This window comes from Notamacropus eugenii, chromosome 1 (genome assembly GCF_028372415.1).
Source record: "Notamacropus eugenii isolate mMacEug1 chromosome 1, mMacEug1.pri_v2, whole genome shotgun sequence".
NCBI lineage: Eukaryota > Metazoa > Chordata > Mammalia > Diprotodontia > Macropodidae > Notamacropus > Notamacropus eugenii.
The window spans coordinates 736,235,410-736,254,726 of NC_092872.1; the positions used below are offsets into that span (position 1 = coordinate 736,235,410).

General features: G+C 40.3%; 1 protein-coding gene across 2 annotated transcripts; it reads left to right on the forward strand.

Annotated features, from left to right (window-relative positions):
* Window positions 1-3,584: 3,584 nt before the first annotated feature.
* Window positions 3,585-18,526, forward strand: LOC140521732 (zinc-alpha-2-glycoprotein-like). Of its 2 annotated transcripts, XM_072637058.1 has the most exons (6): window positions 3,596-3,923; window positions 7,843-8,103; window positions 8,965-9,231; window positions 13,284-13,562; window positions 13,760-13,876; window positions 16,308-18,526. In XM_072637058.1, exons 1-6 carry the CDS (start codon window positions 3,839-3,841, stop codon window positions 16,379-16,381), a joined length of 1,083 nt encoding a protein of 360 aa, XP_072493159.1. In that variant the 5' UTR covers window positions 3,596-3,838; the 3' UTR covers window positions 16,382-18,526. The 2 variants fall into 2 exon arrangements, with proteins under 2 accessions (XP_072493158.1, XP_072493159.1); XM_072637057.1 differs by lacking the exon at window positions 16,308-18,526 and having other exon boundaries at window positions 3,585-3,923; window positions 13,284-13,851.
* Window positions 18,527-19,317: the final 791 nt, after the last annotated feature.

Here is a 19,317-nt window from a genome sequence, read left to right on the forward strand (position 1 = left end):
GTTCAAAGCCCAACCCAGACACTTACTTTGTGATCCTGGTCAGGTCACTTGTCACTTCTGGACCTCAGTATCTCACCTACGAAATGAAGACTTTGGGTTAGATGACTCCTAAGGTCACTCAATTTCTAAATTGACCATCCTGTAAGCACCCTTCAATACTCACTGGGCACCTTGGCATTGTATACATTATTCATCTATCCTTTGTTGTTGGCATGTTCTCTTTACCATGTGTTGAGTAAACCATTTCTTTTTGGCTCCTAAGAATTTTAATCAAGTTTTGTTTGAGAGAGATACTTCCCCTGGGTCTTAGATGAGAGAGGGAAAAGATGGTATCTTTATTTGTACTGGGCTTCCCTGAATTTCAGATAGAATTCCAGATAGATTCCAGGACATGGTGATGGTGGCAGTGGTGGAGGTGGTGGTGATATTGACAGGAACAGAGGTTATTCTTTAAGAGAGCAAGGTGTAAAAGATGTTCCTTTCAGTTCAGGAGCATGCAAAGTGCTGCCGGTACCAGATGGGAGTCCCTAGGATATAGTGAGTGTTTCTTAGCAAACAGGAGTGTTTTTGGGTTGCAATATTTTCTCAGGTGAACCTAATGTCCATCATTCTGACTGCACCCTGGCTCCTTCTGACTAGGTATAGATCCTGGACCATTGTCAAATGCACAGATGCTAGCAAGCAATTTTGGAATCAAGAGAAATAAAGATAGTTTAGGCATGCGAGAAAAACAAATGAATGACTCCATGAAGTAAAGACCAGACAGGGAGAGACCTGTGTCCAGAGCTACTCCTTATTCTTCCCAGTCCTGCTTTATGTTTTGACCCTTCTACTATTCTTAGCCCCTACTTGAAAATAACCAGTGAGGGGGGATTCACTACCTAAAAATGCCATTCTTCCCACATTTTGGGCGGTTCTAATTATTAAGAAGTATTTTCTTTTATTGAATTGAAATTTTATCTCAGCACTGCCTCCTTTAACATCCTTCAGTGTGTCCTAGCTTGGCTTCACCCCTCAGGATTGCCCACTCCTGTGTAATCCTGCATCTTCCAGTTGCTAAATGCGAGTAGGAACACACTCCCTGGACAGTATGACTTAGTACAGACCTGCACAAACTGTCCCAGTTGTTCTGTCAGTGGCTACTGAGGTTCTTAGACAAATCAGCTCCCTGTCAGCAACTAAAGTTTGAAAATCTGATAATCCACAAATGTCAGAGACCCAGAAGAGATTACAGTGGGCAGGAGCCTGGAGTTCTTATGTACAAAAAGGGAGAAGTTTCACTAGGATAAGAGAAGAGGGAACATGGGAGTTTCTACAGGGAAAAACTAGTCCCTATTTTTCAAGCATTTTCAGTCTTGTCTTCCCTTTATAGCCCAGTGCTGTTTGATCTCTGGAATTTTGCCCACCTTTCAAACTAGAAAAAACATCTTGAGGTTGAGGTGTGGGATTCCCCCATGTCCCACTATCTATGGTCATCTAAATGCCAGTCAAAGTTAGGGAAATGAATAATGTCATGTGTTTGTGGGTGACAGGAGGAGATCCAGGCTACAGGGTGGGAGCAGTGTGAGAGGGAGACCCCTGTCCCAAGGAGGAAGAACAACTCCTCCAGGAAGACCAAGGAGAGAATTTTATGTTGTCTCAGAGCCTGATTCATTCTCCCTTGCTCCCCAGGCTTTTATGTTATGCTCTGCTACCAGGATCATCCCCAGTTCTTCATGTTCAGTCACTTTATGTATCCTATTGGTTATCAAATCTTGTAACTGCTGCCTTCACAATCTCTCTCATATACATCCGCCTTTCTCTACTTACACAGTCACTAGTCAGCCCCTTTTGCCACATCTCTGGACTGTTACAACAGCCTCAAGTCTCTCTTTACTCCAATTCAGCCTCTGCTCAGCTGTCAAAGTGATTTTTCTAAAGGGCAGGTCAGACCACATTACCTCCTTATTCAATAAACTCCAGTGGCTCTGGAGTTTTTATTATTTCTAGGACTGGATACAAATTACTCTTTGGCATTCAAAGTCCTTGCCAACCTATGCCCTTCTTACCTTTCTGAGTCTTTTCAGGTACTTTACAAACCAATTTATCTTGCCCTACTGCTATTTTGTACCCCAACATTCCATCTTTAGGCAATAAATAAATATTGACAGAATAACCAAAGTGAGTCAAAGTTTATCATCTATTTGACCTGATGGCCCAACACATGAAACAGTGTGATAGGATGGCTTCCCAAATTTGACAGCCTGAAGACTTATGTCAATTACATATACATTTTTTTCATCAATGACTTGGATGGCATAGTTATCAGATCTGCAGGAGACATGAAACTGAAAGGAGGAGCTACTACTTTGGATTCTATGGTCAAGATCCAAAAAGGCTAGAATGTTACATCAATACAGTGAGATCAATTTGAGTTGAGATGAATGTAAAGTTATAAACTCAGTTCAAGAAGACACAAAATCAGTACAGGACGGAAATAATTCAGACAGGCACATAGTATATCAAGCATTCTCATCTCCCCAAAATTAAAGCAAACCCAATACTGGTTATCTTCCAAACTCATAAAAAACATCCCTACTCTTTAGCGCTATGGTCTCCAAAACTGGATGTGTACTTCTCAAGGTATATAAGCAATAATCCATAGAGATGTATCTTGTCGGTACAGCCAAGTTGGAAGATGGGCCACATGCTATATTTATTTTTTGAGAAGGGTTTGAGCTGATGGCATAATGTCCAGGGGGAGATAGTGGAAAGTAATTGTAAAGAAAGAAAGTGGAGAAACAAGGGAAAATTCGGTGGCAAAAGTATAGCTTCCACAGTGACCTGAATTGTGATGATGGATGACCAGGAAGGAATGTCAAACTACCTTATCAAAGGCCAGAGGGCACTTAGGCTCAGCCACAGGGCTGAGGTACCTGCGAGAAGAGAAGCCAGACTCACAGTGAAACTACAACTGGCAAATTGATTCAATTTTAGAAATGAATCCAGGGAACTTTCAAAGAAATATTTATCAGCAATGTCATCATCTACCACTATTGATGCTTTGAGTCTGAGGACTCCATGAAGGCAACAACTGTTCGGCACCTCAGATCGGGGATTCCATGAAGGTATATCCTTTTCCACTGCTCTTATACCAAAGGACCACGGAGGGTAGGCACTATGTTTCCTCATTAGAACAGGGACTGCCTGAGGAAAGGATCATATCTCTCACTTGACTGGGGGCTAACCCCATGAAGGTGGATCTCTCTGATCAGAAATAATCATAATGATAATTTATAGAGCACTTTAAGGATTACAAAGTGCTTTACACATATCAACTCATTTTCACATCACAGCCCTGTAGGGTAGGTGTAATTATTTTTCGCATTTTACAGATAAGGAAATTCTAGGGAGTGACTAAGGCAGGGTTTGAAATCAGGTTTTCTAGACTCTAGTTCTAGCACTCTGTTTCCTCTATACCACCTAACATGTCTTTAATTCAACTAACAGTTACAAATACCAGCTGTGCCCATGGCTCTGTGAGTCCCCACTCTGCAGCTCCCCAACAACAGCTGAAAATGATGACAATCAAGGGTTTCCTGCTCTCACCACAGGCTCCATTTCACTTCCACTTTTACCTCTGCCAGACAAAGGCAGTTTCTACCTAGTGACAAATGTCCTCTCTGGCAGTGATAGGACGGCAGGGTCTTGGCAGAGCCAGTATCAAACCCAGGAAGGCCTTGGATATAAAGGGGGTTCTTTTGAAACATAGGGACTGTTAGGCAGAACACGGTATGGACTGGTAGTTCTCCTAAGTGGAGTGATTTTGGGGACTCTTAACAGATACTTACTGAGCAGGATGAAGAACTGGAGAAAGGAGAGGGGGTCATTCTCATCCTGGCTACTTATTCTGGTGCTGTTTGCTCTGAGGGAGATCCAGACAGGTGAGTCTGGGAAAGTTAGGGGAGGGGAATGTAGAAGTCTGGGTTTGACATGGGAGTCTTGATGTGATGTGAGAAACACAAATGATGACCTCATTCCCTGACATGTTGTGGGGGAGACCCTGTCTGTCATCAGCCTTCTGCGAGGTGCCAGTCTACTAGAGGAGACACTGTTCATGACCTCAAGGAATTCCTAATCTGATGGGGAGATTCAATATACACAGAGGAAATAATTGGAGTAGAGAATCAAGGATACAACTTGAAGCGTCTGGATAGACCCATTACCTTGTTTCCTTGGGATAAAATTCAAGTGACTCCAACCAATCTTGGTCAATCGGAGAAACGTCTTCAGAGAAAGGAAAATTTTACCTAATTCAGGAGTTTTGCTTTTCGAGGCAACTTCCTCGTTTTGGTCCATTTCTCAGCTAGACTCCATAGGGATCAGTGAAGGAGGGGGCTGCAGCAGTCAGGGCAGTACAAATAACGGGGAAATGGGACGACATCTTTCTTTAATGTGCTTACATTTCAAAGATCTACTGAGATGGACTTGACTCATGCTTAGGGGAGAAGGGTAGGATGGCAGCTGTCCAGACTGTCATACCTGAGGAGGGCAGGAATGACCAAAACAGGCCATTAGCCTAAGCAAAGAGATAGGGAGGGGAAAATGAGACCATATCAATTTACCAACATCAAGGTTGGGTCTACAGTGATAAATGCCATGGATTATCTTATAACACTGGCTCTGAACATACAAGCATGTTTTTTTTTGTAATTATGTGTTCTTTATGAAAGGCAGGAGGGAATAATGGATAGAGAGCTGGCCTGTGAGTCCAGAAGCCCTGACCTTTAATGCCACTTCTTATATACATTAGTTGTATGACTATGGCAGTCATTGAACCTCCTAGTGCCCCAGGGAACTTTCTAACTGGAAGGTGCAGAGCAGGTGCATTAGGAGCTATCTTGTAGTAGCTCCTATGCTGAGGAAATCTCTGGGATGGCTGTTTTTTTAAAGTTTTAATTCCATTGGTCCAAAATTGCATTACACAAACCACTACTTTTTGACACAAAGATGTCTCCAACGTTTAACCAGGGCAGACTGAAGCAGGGATATGTTTCATTGGGGTCTCAGATAAGCCAGGGAGAAGCTGGAATAGGGCAGATTTCAGTTGAAATCCATGAATCCTAGAGAAAATGACTTCTAGTACCACCAGCTAATCATGGTTGGGGCTGCTAGGCCCTCCATTGGCCAAACCTAGTCCCTGATTACCGGAAAGGAGATGTTCCTCACAAGGCAATGAGGAGCGAAGGATATTCATCTCTATCTTAGCGATGTAGTCTATTAATAAATGTGGAATTATTTCACTTGGTGATGTCATCAGCTCCCATGGATTCAATGATTATCTGTAAGCTGATGATTCTCAGAATTACTTATCAAGCCCTTACCTCCCTCTTGAGCTCTAGTAACTCATCTCCAAAAGTCTTCTGGTCATCTGCAACTGGCTGTTCAGAAGACTCTTTAGACTCAACATGTTCAAATCAGAACTCATTTATCTTTTGCATCCAAAGCCTCCCTCTTCGAAACATCCATACTACTGTCTGGGGCACCAGCATCTGACCAGTCACTCAGGCTTACAGTCTAAGTACTGTCCTCAGCAGTTCACTCTCTCTCACTCCCCAGGACTCTTGTCAAGTCCTGTCAATTTTACCTTCAGAACATTTCTTTTATAGGCTCCTTCTCTCCACTGACACTCCACCCCACTGATGGAGGCCTTCATCATTTCACACCAGGATTATTGCACACCTTTTTGTTCTCCCTGCCACAAGTCTCTCCTGATTTCACTCTATCCTCTCCACTCAGATGCCAAATTCATTTCCCTAAAGCACCAATCTGACCATGTCTCTAGTGTCTCCCCATCACGTGCAGAATCAAATAGAATATCCTGTTTACCCTTCAGAGCCCTTTATGACGCGGCTGCTTCATTGATCCTTGTTCCTATTGATCTTTGATTTGTATTCAGGCCTGTGACAGGTCCTGCCTGGAAGTTTGGCTGTCTGTATATTCTTTTTCTGGAATGACCTTCTGGAAAGAATCTGGAATTCCCCACCTTATATATGTGTAACTGCTATTACCTCAGTTGCAGTTTTTGAAAGTCAGATGTGTTATATTCCACCTAGTACCCTTAAGGGGTTTTGTGGCACCTAGGCTCTCTGCTACTTTTTCCAGCCTCCACCAATAATGTAGGAAGGTAATTTCTGAAACCCAGTTTCATTTAACCACATAACACTGAGATTAGCTTTTTACCAAGGAATTTTTACCTCAAAGGCATAACAAATAGACAAACATTCTCCTCAACATGGGGAGTAGAATTCTCCTGTGCATCACCTCATACTCTGGGGTAGGGAAGGGGATTAAGTTCATAGCTTAACTCCAATATTAATTCCTATGTGGCATGGTCCCAAGTTCCAAGTCCAGACTGTTGTCCCAGGTACCCTGACTTCTCAGAGCTTCCATTCTGGGACTGACTACCAGCATTCCAACCTGGAATCTTGCCTCTAAGGTCATCTTGCCTTGGTTCAGAGTCTGGCAGGTAAAAATTCTACCTCTTTTTGTTGATTAATTTATTTTCCCTCAGTTATATGTAAATAAATTTTTCAGCATTTGTTTTCAAAAGTCTGAATCCCAAATTCTCTCCCTTTCTCCCTCCGCACCACTCTTCATTGAGAAGGCAAGTGATTTGATATAGGTTTTATGTGTGTAGTCATGCGAAATGATTTCATGATACTCACATTTTAAAGGAAAATATAGACCAAAAAATTCAAGAAAAATAAAGTAAAAAAAGCTATACTTCAGTCTGTATTCAGACACCATCAGTTCTTTGTCTGGAGGTGGACAGCATTTTTCATCATAAGTCCTTCAGAATTGTCTTGGATCATTGTATTACTGAGAATAGCGAAGTCAATGACAGTACTTTGTAGATAGTACATTTCACTTGGCATCATTCACATGTCTTTCCAGGCTTTTCTGAGTGTATCCTGCTCATGCTTATAGCATAATAGTCTTTCATCATAATGATATGCCACAATTTATTCAGCCACTCCCCAAATGATGGCCATCCCCTCAATTTTCAATTATTTGCCACCAGAAAAGAGCTGCTGTAAATATTTTTGTACATATAGGTCCTTTTCTTTTGTTTTTTTTAAAATCTCTTTTGGATACAGACACAGTACTGGTCAAATAGGATGCATTGTTTTATAACCCTTTGGGCTCAATTCTAAATTGCTCTACAGAATGGTTGAGTCAGTTCACAGCTCCACCAATGACATTTTTCCACGTTTCCCACATTCCCTCCAATGTTAGTCATTTTCCTTTTCTGTCCTATTAGCCAATCTAATAGATATGAGTCAGCGCTTCAGAATCTTTTTCGTTTGCAGGTTCCAATTAATAGTGGAATTCTACCTCTTGTTACTGAAACAGAATGGAACAGAAAAAGTAGAAAGTCTAAAATGACTTTTCAGAGTCATTGGTCCTACAAGAAGAGAGGAGGTCTTCCCCACTCACCAGTTTAGTTCATTTTGCTCATACTGTGTGTGAACCTTTACCATCTCTGACTGCTAAGTAGCAAAAAGTATGGAGGAAGGAGAGCAAGACTATCCCAGTCTGGCAGTTTGAACAATACACCCTGTTCTAACTACACATTTCATCAAAGGAGACTTTTCTCATTCAAGTTATAGGGAAATGCAGGATGTCTTCTCCTACACACAAGGTACCTTCATGTGATCTGAGCATTCTCCAAAACCCTGATTACATAAATAAATGATGAAAGGTAGTAGTGGGAAGTGGGTGGGTGTGGGGAGATTCAGAGCTTCTGAGGCCCCCTCATATCTGACCCCTCATTTCCCTTTTCCCCATCTTACCATTCAGCCTACCATAAACATGAAATGAAGCACACTGCAGTGGGCACATCCCAAACTCTCTTGGACCTCATAAGTGTCGCCTACATTGATGACATTCAGTGGGGTTCCTATTACAAATCAAACCATCAGATTGTGACGAAGGCAGCCTGGATCACTGAGGCTATGGGAACCAACTTCCTTGAGGAGATGCAACATTTGATGCTGACCCATGAGGGAGAATACCCGTTTGCCATCCATTACTTAATAAAAAATGACACCAAGACTGAGAGTAAGTTAGTCCCACACATGCTTTGTCCCCTTCCTTTCCCTCATCTTAACTCATCTCTTCTCAATCAAGCCTGCTGGACCAATCCCCAAGAACCTGATCCATAAGGATGACATCCCAGGGGCTCAGACCAAGCTAGTCCTGAACCACATCATCTTCCCTCCTTTGAAATCAGGTCTGATTGCCTTCCCCTACAAACTTAAGAGTTTTCACATTTTATTCCTTCTCAAGTTTTCTTTAATCCATTGGGAGTGAACACAACATACTGAACTTCTTAACTTTCCTTGGTCTCTGAATTCAGTGATTAGTTCACACTTGATTCCTTAGCTCCCTGATACTTTCTTCTTGTTCTTGTACATCTCCTTCTCCTCATTCTCCCCCTTGCCCCCCTTCTCTTCTTCCTCCTCCCCTTCCTTCTCATATTCCTGCTCCTCTTCCTCATTCTCTTTTTCCTTGTTCCCTCCCTTTTCTTGGCACCTGCTCCTGATTTGTGCTTTCTTTTTATCTCTCATTATTGCTGATTGTAAATCATACTTCTTCTATGGTTCTCATATAAAAGAAAAGACCATATATGGATTCTGAAAGAATAAAGTAGGACAAGATAAATAGATATCAACAAAAAAGTTTGAATTATACTTGATTCTTAATCGTCTCTGTCTTTTAACAGCTCTCCATTCCTATCTTTGCTAGAATTCTTCCTATGATTGGAGAATCAGGTTCCCTTTTAGAGACCAGAATATTTCTACCTCACACACAGGTTATCCCCTAAAGTTCACAAAACAAATACCATTTTTTCCAGGACCTACATCAATTTCTCCATATCCAATTTTCTCCCAGAATGTCCCATGTTTTTCCTCCCCACAGGAAATCACACATTGCAGATTCGTTTCAGTTGTGAATTAGATGGAGATATTCAATTGAGTAGCCTTGTAAAGTATGGCTTGGATGGAGAAGATATGATCCAGATAGACAGGGTAGAAGGACCATGGGTAGCTCTGAACCCTAAGGCTCATAGCTTCAGATTAAGTTTGGAACGTTCTTTCTGGATTGAAGAGAGAAAATGGTACAACAAGAGATACTGTGTTGGAATCATGCAGAAAATCCTTCAGAATTCAAGCATGAAAGAAAACTGTGAGTACATTTCTCCTTCCCCCCAATCCTTTACCAAGTCATCTTTATCTTTGTAGCAGGAGCTCTGGAATTAGGAGGCAGAAGAGCTGGGATACAGCTCTCCCTAATAATGCAACAATATACTTAGAAATGTGAGGAACTGTCTTTATTCACTTATTCAGATGATGGAAGTTCTACACTGATGCCTCAGTATGGGATGGAGCCCACTGTAGGTTCTTTAAGGCAGTGTCCCTCCTCCAAGTTTTTTTGAGTATAAGAATTGCTTTTAATTTTGTTTTTGTGAACTTCCACATTCCACAGTGTCCAGTTATGCTATTAGCAGCCCTTCATCAGAGAGAATATTCAAATGCATCTGTGGTCCTCTCCATGTGGATTTGACCTCCAATGATGCAAATCACACTTCACCTATCATTGCCATCCTGAGCAATTTTTGTCTCTGTCTTTCCATAAATTTATGATAGGAAGTCTGCCCCATAGGCCATGGTTTTTCCTTGATTCTACTTTCTAAAATTAATGTTTGATTCATTAATTAATATAAATGTATTTTCAGAGTACTGAAAAGTTTTGATCTGAGGGAGAAATACAATATCTGTTTTACTTGACTTTTTCTCCTTTTTAAATTAGAGTTTTATTTTTTTAATGAAAAGAAATACATTTCTTTCTTTCCCATCTTTTGACAAGGTAGGAAAAAAGAAAAACAAATTCCTTGTAGTAAATGCACCTAGTCAAGCAAAACAAATTCTCTCATTAGCTGAGTTAAAAAAACGTTTCATCTGTACCCTGAATCTAGCCCCAATCAGTCAGGATGTGCATTGCATGCTCCATCCTCAGTCCTATGGGGTCTTGGATGTTGTAGCACTGATCATAGTTCTTAGAGCTTTCAAATTTGTCTGCACTGCCCTGTTGTCATTGTATGAACTATTCTCCTAGTTCTGGTCATTTCATTTTTTTCAGCATTTAAAGGTCTTCATTTTTAAAGTGTTCATTCAGAAGTGTTTATTTTTTATAAAATTGATTTTATGGTATAAATTGTTCTTGTGGTTTTGCTTACTTTGTTTTTATTAGTTACTACAAATGTTTCTGTTTTTCTGAAATCATGTATTTCCTCACTTCTTTCAGCACTATAATATTCCATCTCATCCATATACAACATTTTTTTAATCCACTCCCCGATTGAAGGATATCCCTTCAATTCCCACCTTTTGGCTACTACTAAAGGAACTGCTGTAAATATTTTTGTACGTATTGGACCTCTTTCCTCTTTCTTCTCTATAGGTATAGGGCCAGGGGTGTTATAATTGCGTCCAAGAGGATGCTCCCTTTAGTAACCCTTTTGCACATAATTCCCACTTGTTTTTCAGAAGGATCGTACTCATCTACAGGTGCACCAACCATTTCACCACAGCCCCTCCAATGTTTGTAATTTTCTTTGTCATATCTGTGACATGATATGGGTATAAGGCACAATCTCAAATTTGTTGTAATTAACTTTTCTCTACTTATTAAGATTTTGGAAATTTTCTTTATGTGGCTGTAGATAGATTGCTTTTCTTCCCTTGAGAACTGCCTTAGATGGTTTGTGGAAAGCATTTTCAATCTTTGCCTTCCCTTGACATTCAAGTGATACAAATGGAGCACTATGATCAATCACCTATGACTTCTCCCACTTTCCATGGAGCAGACCATCATCCTTTCCTGTTTTACATAGATCATCAATTTAGTCCAATTCTCTCACTTTATAGCTGAGGAAATCAAGTACCAGAGATGTTAAGGGACTTGCTTAAACTCACAAGGGAAGTAAAGACCAAATCTAAGACTTCTCATGAATTCCCAGTTGAGCTCTTCCCACTGCATCAGGTGGCCTCATGGTGTTATGACCTGAGTCATTGTAGCAAATCATGGGATAGAATAAATCCCATAGAGGAGATTTCTTGGTGTCTTTACTATAGCAGAGAAGCTCAAGTTTTGATTTGTCCTATCAAGCAGGGGCAGCCTGAAACATTGACTTGAGGATATACTTTGGGTCTGTTGGGAATAGTCAAGCCTATGTAAGCTCTGATAGAATCATTATTGGGTTACTGTGAGGAGTTCTTTGTGTCCCAGAATATTGTGAAGACAAAATTATATCTAAAATTCAGTGAAGAGTCTAAGATTGTGGCCGATAGATTGGACACCCAAGTGGTGCCATTGATAGAGCACTGGACCTGCGTATCAGCAAGGACCCCACCATACACAGGACAGCCTGCTGTACTGGTTCTTACATCTACTTTCTAAAAGGAAAGCAACTTTTGAGGGGATAACAATCACTTTAATCATGCACATATATCATTCACTTAGTTCAGTGGAAAAAGTCAGCACCCTGAACTTCAGAGAAAATTCAGACAGAGAAACAAAAATCAACCAACAGATAGGCTTCCAACTCTCTGACCATAAGCAGTACATATATCCCAGAACAGACAGATCCAATTGTCTGGGCATACATACATAATTACTAGAGAGAGAAGCACTAACATTTGGTTTTTCAAAGCTGGGGGACTCCTTAGTGGTTGCCCAGAGTCTTGTCTGGCCAAACAAATGCTTCCAATGAGTAAATTCAAAACAAAACCTCACCTCAGAGTATTTATACACTTCAAAACCGGAGGGCAAGACTCTCTGACCCAGTGCCTCAATAGAAATAAACAAAAGGTACTTGAGGCCTATTAATGGGAGGAGAAGATCTAATTAACCTTACAACGTGGAGTCAGGAAATTTGAATCCATTCTGAGAGACTTACAAGCCATGTGACTCAGGGCAAATCACTTGAACTTGCTGGTCTTATTTTTTCGTCTGTAAAATGTGTATAATAGTACCTTTCAGGGTTGTTGTGGGACTTAAGATAATATTTGTAAAGTGCTTAGCACTGTGCCTGGCCCATAGAAAGCACCATGTAAATGTTAGCCATTATTATATAACCTCAGTTATGTATTTGAAGTCTTGAACTATTAAAGAAGATTATGGTCTGAACCTTTCATAGCATTAGTTGCTTATCACCACTGGCAGTTGGCTTAAATGTCTCTTGCTTGTATAGAAAAAGAAAATTCCAGAATTTGCAAATTGATAAGAACATTATTTGTATGTGATAAAGCTTGTCTTCTAAAATATGCCCAGTGCACGTTCCAGTACTGACCCGGAGGCAATGAGGTATATCAGTTGTGGAATGAGATGTGTGTATATGTGTGTGTGTGTATTATTTGTGTATGTGTATATATGTTTGTGTGTTGTGTATTGTATGTGTGTGTGTGTGTGTGTGTTTGTGTGTGTGTTCACTTATATAAACCACTGAGGGAATTTATTCTGCCTGATGACTTATATTTACTACAGGAAATGTGTTTTTCTTTTCTTTTCCAGTAGGACATATTGAGTAGAGATTTTCAGTAGATTTCTGTTAATTTGAAAAAGGGAGGTGGTGGTGTTACAGATGTGAACTTGTGCAGGCATTCATAGATGAAGTATTGTTTTACTGAAGTGTTTTGTTTGACTGTAATAGACCAGTAAAACATGTTAAAATAAAATAAACTGAAATTAAATTTTCAAAAACAGTAATACCTTAACATCTATATGAGCAAACAGTTGCATTTTTGAGACAACAAAAAGGAAAGTTGTTGCTTATTATCATGGTTACATAACATGACAAAATAAAGTACCATGATGTGGTTATGTACTTTGCTTCATTAATATGATGTGAAAATGTTAGAAAATAAAATGCTACTGTCCAAAATAAAATAATCCTGATAAGAGGTCATCCCATCTTGTCTGAGGACCTCTAATAAGGGGGCACTTTCTCCCTCCCCAGGCATTCCATTCTAGGTTTTAATCGCTCATCTTCATAAACAATCAAAATGACAATATAACATAACGTAGACAACATAGAGAGGCAATTGATACTGCTGGAAGAAGGAAAGAGTTGAGGTTGATCAATAAGGGGTAAGGGAGGGAGGGAGCACGAGGGGACCAATGGATTCCAATTCACTTTGGGCTTGATGTCTTTCTTGTCTCTTGTCTTTTGCTGTCAGTACCACCTGAAGTATATGTGTCCCGCCAAGATTTCCCCAATGGCACTATCAGCCTCTCCTGTACAGCCACAGGCTTCTACCCACCATCCATCCTGCTCCACTGGAAGAATGGTATTGATGGTGCTATATGGGGGAAAGAGAGCTCCAGTGGTACCCTCCCTAATTCTGACAACACTTTCTATGTCCGAATCTCCCTGGAGATCCAGCCAGGAGACACAGGGACAGGTTATGCTTGTGTGGTAGATCACAGTCAGCTGGAGACACCAGCTGTGTACCCTGGTGAGTATCTCAGACAAACTATTTGGACACAGCACCTGAAAGTCAGTCCATGGGATTGTGTTAATTTCTGCCCACATCCATCCCTTCCTGGTAAAGGGTTGAACGGCAAAATTCCCAATGGACATTCTCCCCATTGCACCACTGAGAAATCTCATTCCTTCAATCCCCGTAATTTGCTGGCTCTTCTCCTTCTGTAGTCCCTGAGAAGCCCTCCAAGAGGAATTTGTGGGCTGTTGCCCTGAGCATCCTGCTAGCAGTCATCCTGATGATTAGCTGTTTTGTGGTCTTCACCAAGTGGAAGAGGAGAAAGGCAGGTATGTATTGTTAGGCGAGAGGGAAAGGGATGGGAAAAAGAGAACACAAAAGAATAAAACAAGGTGTTATTCTGGAGTTGATGTTAATAATTATGTACCTGGTGAAAAGTATCCCAGAAACAGAATCTCAGAGTAGGAAGGCACCTTGAACTGCATCTAATCTAAACCTTATGAGAATGTAAGTTGTCTGTCCAGCATTCCCAACAAATTATCATATATCCTTGGGTTGAAGACTTCAAGTGACATGGCAGTCACAACCTTGAGAAATATTTTTACTGATATATTTACTTATTGGAAAGGAAGCATGGGTGAGAGGATGGAGAAGACCTGGGGGCAAGTCCAACTTCTGGAACAAACTGGTTCTTTGTTCCTGGGCAAATCAGTTCCCCTCTCCAGGTTGTGTTCATCCTTGGTTTTTGAAGAGGACCATGACATCAGAGAAATGATGACATGACTTGCACTTGATTTTGTTTTGAGTGAGGGAAGGCTATTCAAGGTCACCAACCTCACTTTCCCCTCCTGAGTCATTTGTATCCTGTGACCAGATGTTCATCAGGATGACTAGAGATGGTCCAGGATGCAATGGGGAACCTTGGCCTGTTAGACTAAGATCTTTTCAGGTACTCACTTAAAGTGAGGTAATCCCCATTCAGTGAATAAACCCCTTTAAAAAGTAGTCAGGGGGATGGTCTCTTTCACAGAAAAGAAAAATTAATAGATAAATCATGCTGAGAGAGGCAGGAGCCTCAGGGTTGTTTTTTTGAAGAGAAACTGTTACTATAACCTCTCCATACCTTAGGCAACTCTCTAGTATTCTAAGTTTCAGAGAAGATGCTAACTTCCATAGGTAGAGAGTTTTCTTACCTCTATTGAGCAGTGTCTATGCAGTCAGTACAGCTTACCCTCTCCTTACTGTCTTAGGATGATGTGTGTTCTCATGAAAAGTTAGTATTTGTAGAAAAAAGGGAAACAAGGAAGAGTTGAGCAACCATATCTTCTCTCTGTTATTAGTGAACATCCTGTGTAGCCCAGCCCTTGGCTCTATCCATTTCTTTTCCCTCATTTCCCCCTAAATATAGTCTTAAAAATGATGCCCTTAGTACCGTATTTAGCATGGATCACGTTTCATTTTCTTATAGACTTCCACGCTTCAGTTCATGTCTTTCTATTTTTTCTGTATGTCTCTTATTCATTTTTCTTATATCACAATAACATTCCCTAATATCGATATACCACAGCATGTCCAGCCATCCCCCCAAGATTCACATTTACTTTGTTTCCAGTTCTTTAATACTACAAAAAGTGTTGCTATAAGTATTTTTGTCTATAGGAGATCTTTTTTTCTAATCACTGATAATAACTGATATTCATATCTCACCTAGAATGTTTCATGTACTGTACTAAGTGCTTTACAAATGTTTTTTTCATTTTATCCTCACAACAACCCTGGGAGGTAGGTGCTATTATTATCCCCGTGTTACAGGTGAGAAAACTAAGGGAAATAGAGGCTAAATGTAGCTAATTAGTTGCTAAGGCCTTATTTGAAATTGTCTTCCTGATTCCAAGCTCATCACTCAGTGCACTCTGGTGCCACCCAGCTGTCCTTTCTGTCATTGATCTTTGCGGTATATGCCAGCAGTGGAACCTTTAGGGCAAGGGTTTTCGACATTTTAGTCAGTTTCTTCCCATAATTCCAAATTGCTTTGAATAATGTTTAGAACAATTTAATACAACACCAGTCATATGTTAGTGTGCCCATTTTTCCCACTATCTTTCCAAAAGCAAATATTTCCTTTTGTTATCTTTTGTAATTTGATAAAGGGGAGCTGAAACTTCAGAGCTGTTTTGATTTGCGTTTCTCTGTTACTGACTTGGAACATTCTACAATATAGTTGTTATTAAATGACTTTTTCTGCTGAGAATTGCTTTTTTATATCATTGGAGAAGATATGTTTTGAAGAATGGCTTTTGGTTTCATATATATTATTACTACGTATCTTAAATATCTGATCAGAGATAGGGAGGTACCTTCCATGAGACGTCCTCAAGCTTAGGCTGGCTGAAGAATTACATGTGGGCCTGAATGGGGGTTGAGGTCCCTTCACACTCTGAAATTCTGTGAATCTATGACCACTCAGGGTTGTTAAGATGCATATAGTCTGCTGTCACTTGCCTTTGTGATTTATGCATGAAATGAGAATAGGTCAGAGAGGGCAGTTATGTTAAAGGGGCATGAACTGAGGTGGTACAGACTCAAAGTTGCTGAGCAAAGCCTTAGGAATGTTACCAGAGGGAAGGTAGAATCAGTGTCTTTGTAACTCATTTCTGAACCTTGATTTCATTCCCTTGCTTCACCTCTTCCATTAGGATGGGAAGGAAGAAATGGACATGGGGATCATGGATGAGCTTAACCAAGGAATCTCTTTCACAGGGACAACTTCACAAGCTCAACTGGAAGGACCCTTTCCTTCTTCTGCTACTTCTCCTGCTATTCATCTTCAGTGAAGGAATTCATCCGCCCACAAGTCTGACACCAGAGCAGGTGCCATTTTCCCTGGTAGCTGCCACACATTTGTCAGAGGGGTCATTTGTTGCACACCTAGCCATAATCTTAATCCTATTCTAACTGGCCTATGTAAGACACACATCTGAGATGGGACATCTGATGAACCTCTAATAAATGTGAGAAACTCAGTGCACACTCCACTCCAGTTTCCTTTGGAAAAAATGAGACCCAGGTCACAAGTTGAATTTAAGTGATGGAGAATGTGGAGAACAATCAAATGCCTGAGTGTACTGAGAATCAGACTTTCAGAAGTGAAAATATAAATAAATTGTATGCATGAAGAAGTTTACTTCTTTCCTGCAGGAGGAAATAGGGAGAATCTTCTTCCTCTCCTTCTTTGCTGTAAACAAGTACTTTGGAAGGTTGTTTTTGAGAAGTCTCCAGAGAAGATCTGTCATTGTCTCCTCTGGGAGCCCTTGTGAGAGGAGAAGTCCTGGGTAACAAGTCCTTGTGCCTCCTGAGTCTCTTCCAGCTGAATGGACTCTCCTGTCTTTGGTTTGATTTTGGGCTTTCTGTTAAATAGTTTTGCAATTGATAATTTGAAGGCAAAGAGGGCAAGGAGAGTATCAACAGCTAGGGGACTCAGGAAAGGGAAGGAGGGAACAAACATTAATGGAGCTCCTTCTATGGGCCAGGCACTGTGCCAAGTGCTTTACGGTCATTATCTCCTTTGATTGTTACAGCAACTGTGTGGGGTGGGTGCTGTTATTATCCCCATTTTACAGATGTGGAAAAAATAGATTTGTTTTGATATATTTAAATATTTTTTACATTTTCTAGATTTTTCCCTTCATCATACCCCCCCCCCCCCTTTTTAATGAGTTATCTCTCATAATAAAGGTTTTTTTTAAGGAAAAAATTAAGGGAAAGAAGGAAAGAAATATTTCAACAAATAAATATCTGACAGTATATGCAAAGTTTCACTCTTGTGGACACCCTCACTTCTGTAAATGAGTGGGGGAGCTATCTCCTCATTTATATTCTTGGAGGGACACATGCTATTTTAAATTCTGAAATATTTGGGGTTTTTTTTGCCACTTTTTAATTCCAAACTTTCATTTCTATGCTATGTAAGGCTTTGTTTTTAGATTTGTTTCTTGAGTGCAATAGATTGCACATTTTTTTGTTTGTCTTTCCATGTACACTGTTGTGGTCTTCATCTATACTGATCTCCTGGTTCTGTTTACCGCACTTTGCATCCATACACCAAAGACTTTCTATGCTTCTTGGTACTCCTCATGTTTATTATTTCTTACAGTAAAGTATAATTCCTTCACATCTATGTGCCACAGTTTGTTCAGCTGATGGATTCTGTTTCCAGCTTTTTGCTAATGACAAAAAATGCTGCTAGAAATATTTTAGCATGTAGAGAAGTTTAATTTTGGTCAATCACATCCTTATTGTATAGCAATGAATCTCTGGGCCTAAGGGTCTGGGCATTTTAGCCAATTGATTTATACAAGTCCATGGTGCTTTTCTTTATGGTTGTACTAATTCACAGCCCTACCAACAATGTCTTTCTATAACTTCTCTAACATTGGCTATTTCTATCCTTTTTCAAACTTCTTTAGTGTCTCTTACGCATGGCAGTGCAAACTTGTGCTTGCCTACCTGAGCATGAAGCTGGACCTCAAGTTCCTGGCTGCCTGTTTTGTGTTGTGTAGCTGTCTGTGAGCACAGGCCCCCAAACAGTGATGCTCTCAGATGGACACTGCCAACTTTGGTGCCTCCCTTGTGAGTCTCAGAATGTCCAGGTTGGCTGCTCCTTGCCTGGCAGGAGGTGACTGTGGCAGTAGCTTCTCAGAGTCCAAAGGTTGTCATCATCTCCAAGAAAATTCTGGAGCTGGACAGAATAAAAAGACACAGCAGGTTGAGCAGAGGATCTGAATTGTGGGAGTTTGGATTGTAGAGAGCTGAAGTCAATATGAACTATATGTTCAGGAGTCCTGCAATGGCATCTTTCTCTCCTGGGAGAGTATTATTGTTGATAGGATGTTTAAATGCATGCTCTTATAGTATTCTAAGTTTTAAGTACATGCTCTTATCAGTATTTTTGTGCTAAACAGTTTTTTTGTAGTAATAAATAGTTGTCTTACATCTGATATCTATTTTGTGCATTAATTATTTCTCCTGGAAGTCACTTTATTAATCACATTTAGTATCTGGACATGAGTCATACCAAAGTTTCATTTAGGTGATTTCCTCTGGATCTTTAGGGTGAAAAGTAATGAATGAGAGAGCAATTAAAAGCCCATTCCAACTATTTTAGGGGTTCAGGATGGATCCAGGAAAGAAGGTGGTTTTACTGAGTCTAGAACTAGACCGTGCTTCTGTTTAGAGGAAGTTCTTTGGGCCAGAAGTCACACATTCTGTCTGGAAAATCCAGAGTATCAGGCAAAGGAAGCATGTCAGAGAACAACCAGTTTAATCCACACCAGGACAATAATATCCTTTTCAAGAGACATGACAGTCTTATGTCCTATTGGGGAAATAGTGGCTATTTATAGAACTAGATATAATACATACAAGCACACACATATGAAGAGAGAGAGAGAAACATGCAAATATATATTTAAAAATAATAATTTCATGGGATTTGGATAGACATTAGCTGAGTCAGTATTGAATCGAGTCTGTACACACAGTTTGTGTTCCATAAATCCCTTCATGGTCACAGTCTTCAGGGGTTCTCTTGAAGTAAGGTTTTGAAACCACATGGTAATGGTTTCAGACTTTTTCAAAGAGTTATATTGCCTTGGATCACAAACTCCTGGAGACTTTCAGGGCTACTTTCATGAAGAAGAATGGATGAGGAAGGGGAGAACTGACATGTTAGTGGAAGAGCATGTTCATGTTAACTTCAACCCCTCCTCCT

Bases quoted from the DNA above. Each gene is read 5' to 3' on its own strand.
- LOC140521732 (XM_072637057.1), top strand. From the start codon at position 3,839: ATGAAGAACTGGAGAAAGGAGAGGGGGTCATTCTCATCCTGGCTACTT. The intron at 8,104-8,964 runs GTAAGTTAGTCC...TCCTCCCCACAG, and splicing joins AAATGACACCAAGACTGAGA to GAAATCACACATTGCAGATT. The intron at 9,232-13,283 runs GTGAGTACATTT...TTTTGCTGTCAG, and splicing joins TTCAAGCATGAAAGAAAACT to TACCACCTGAAGTATATGTG.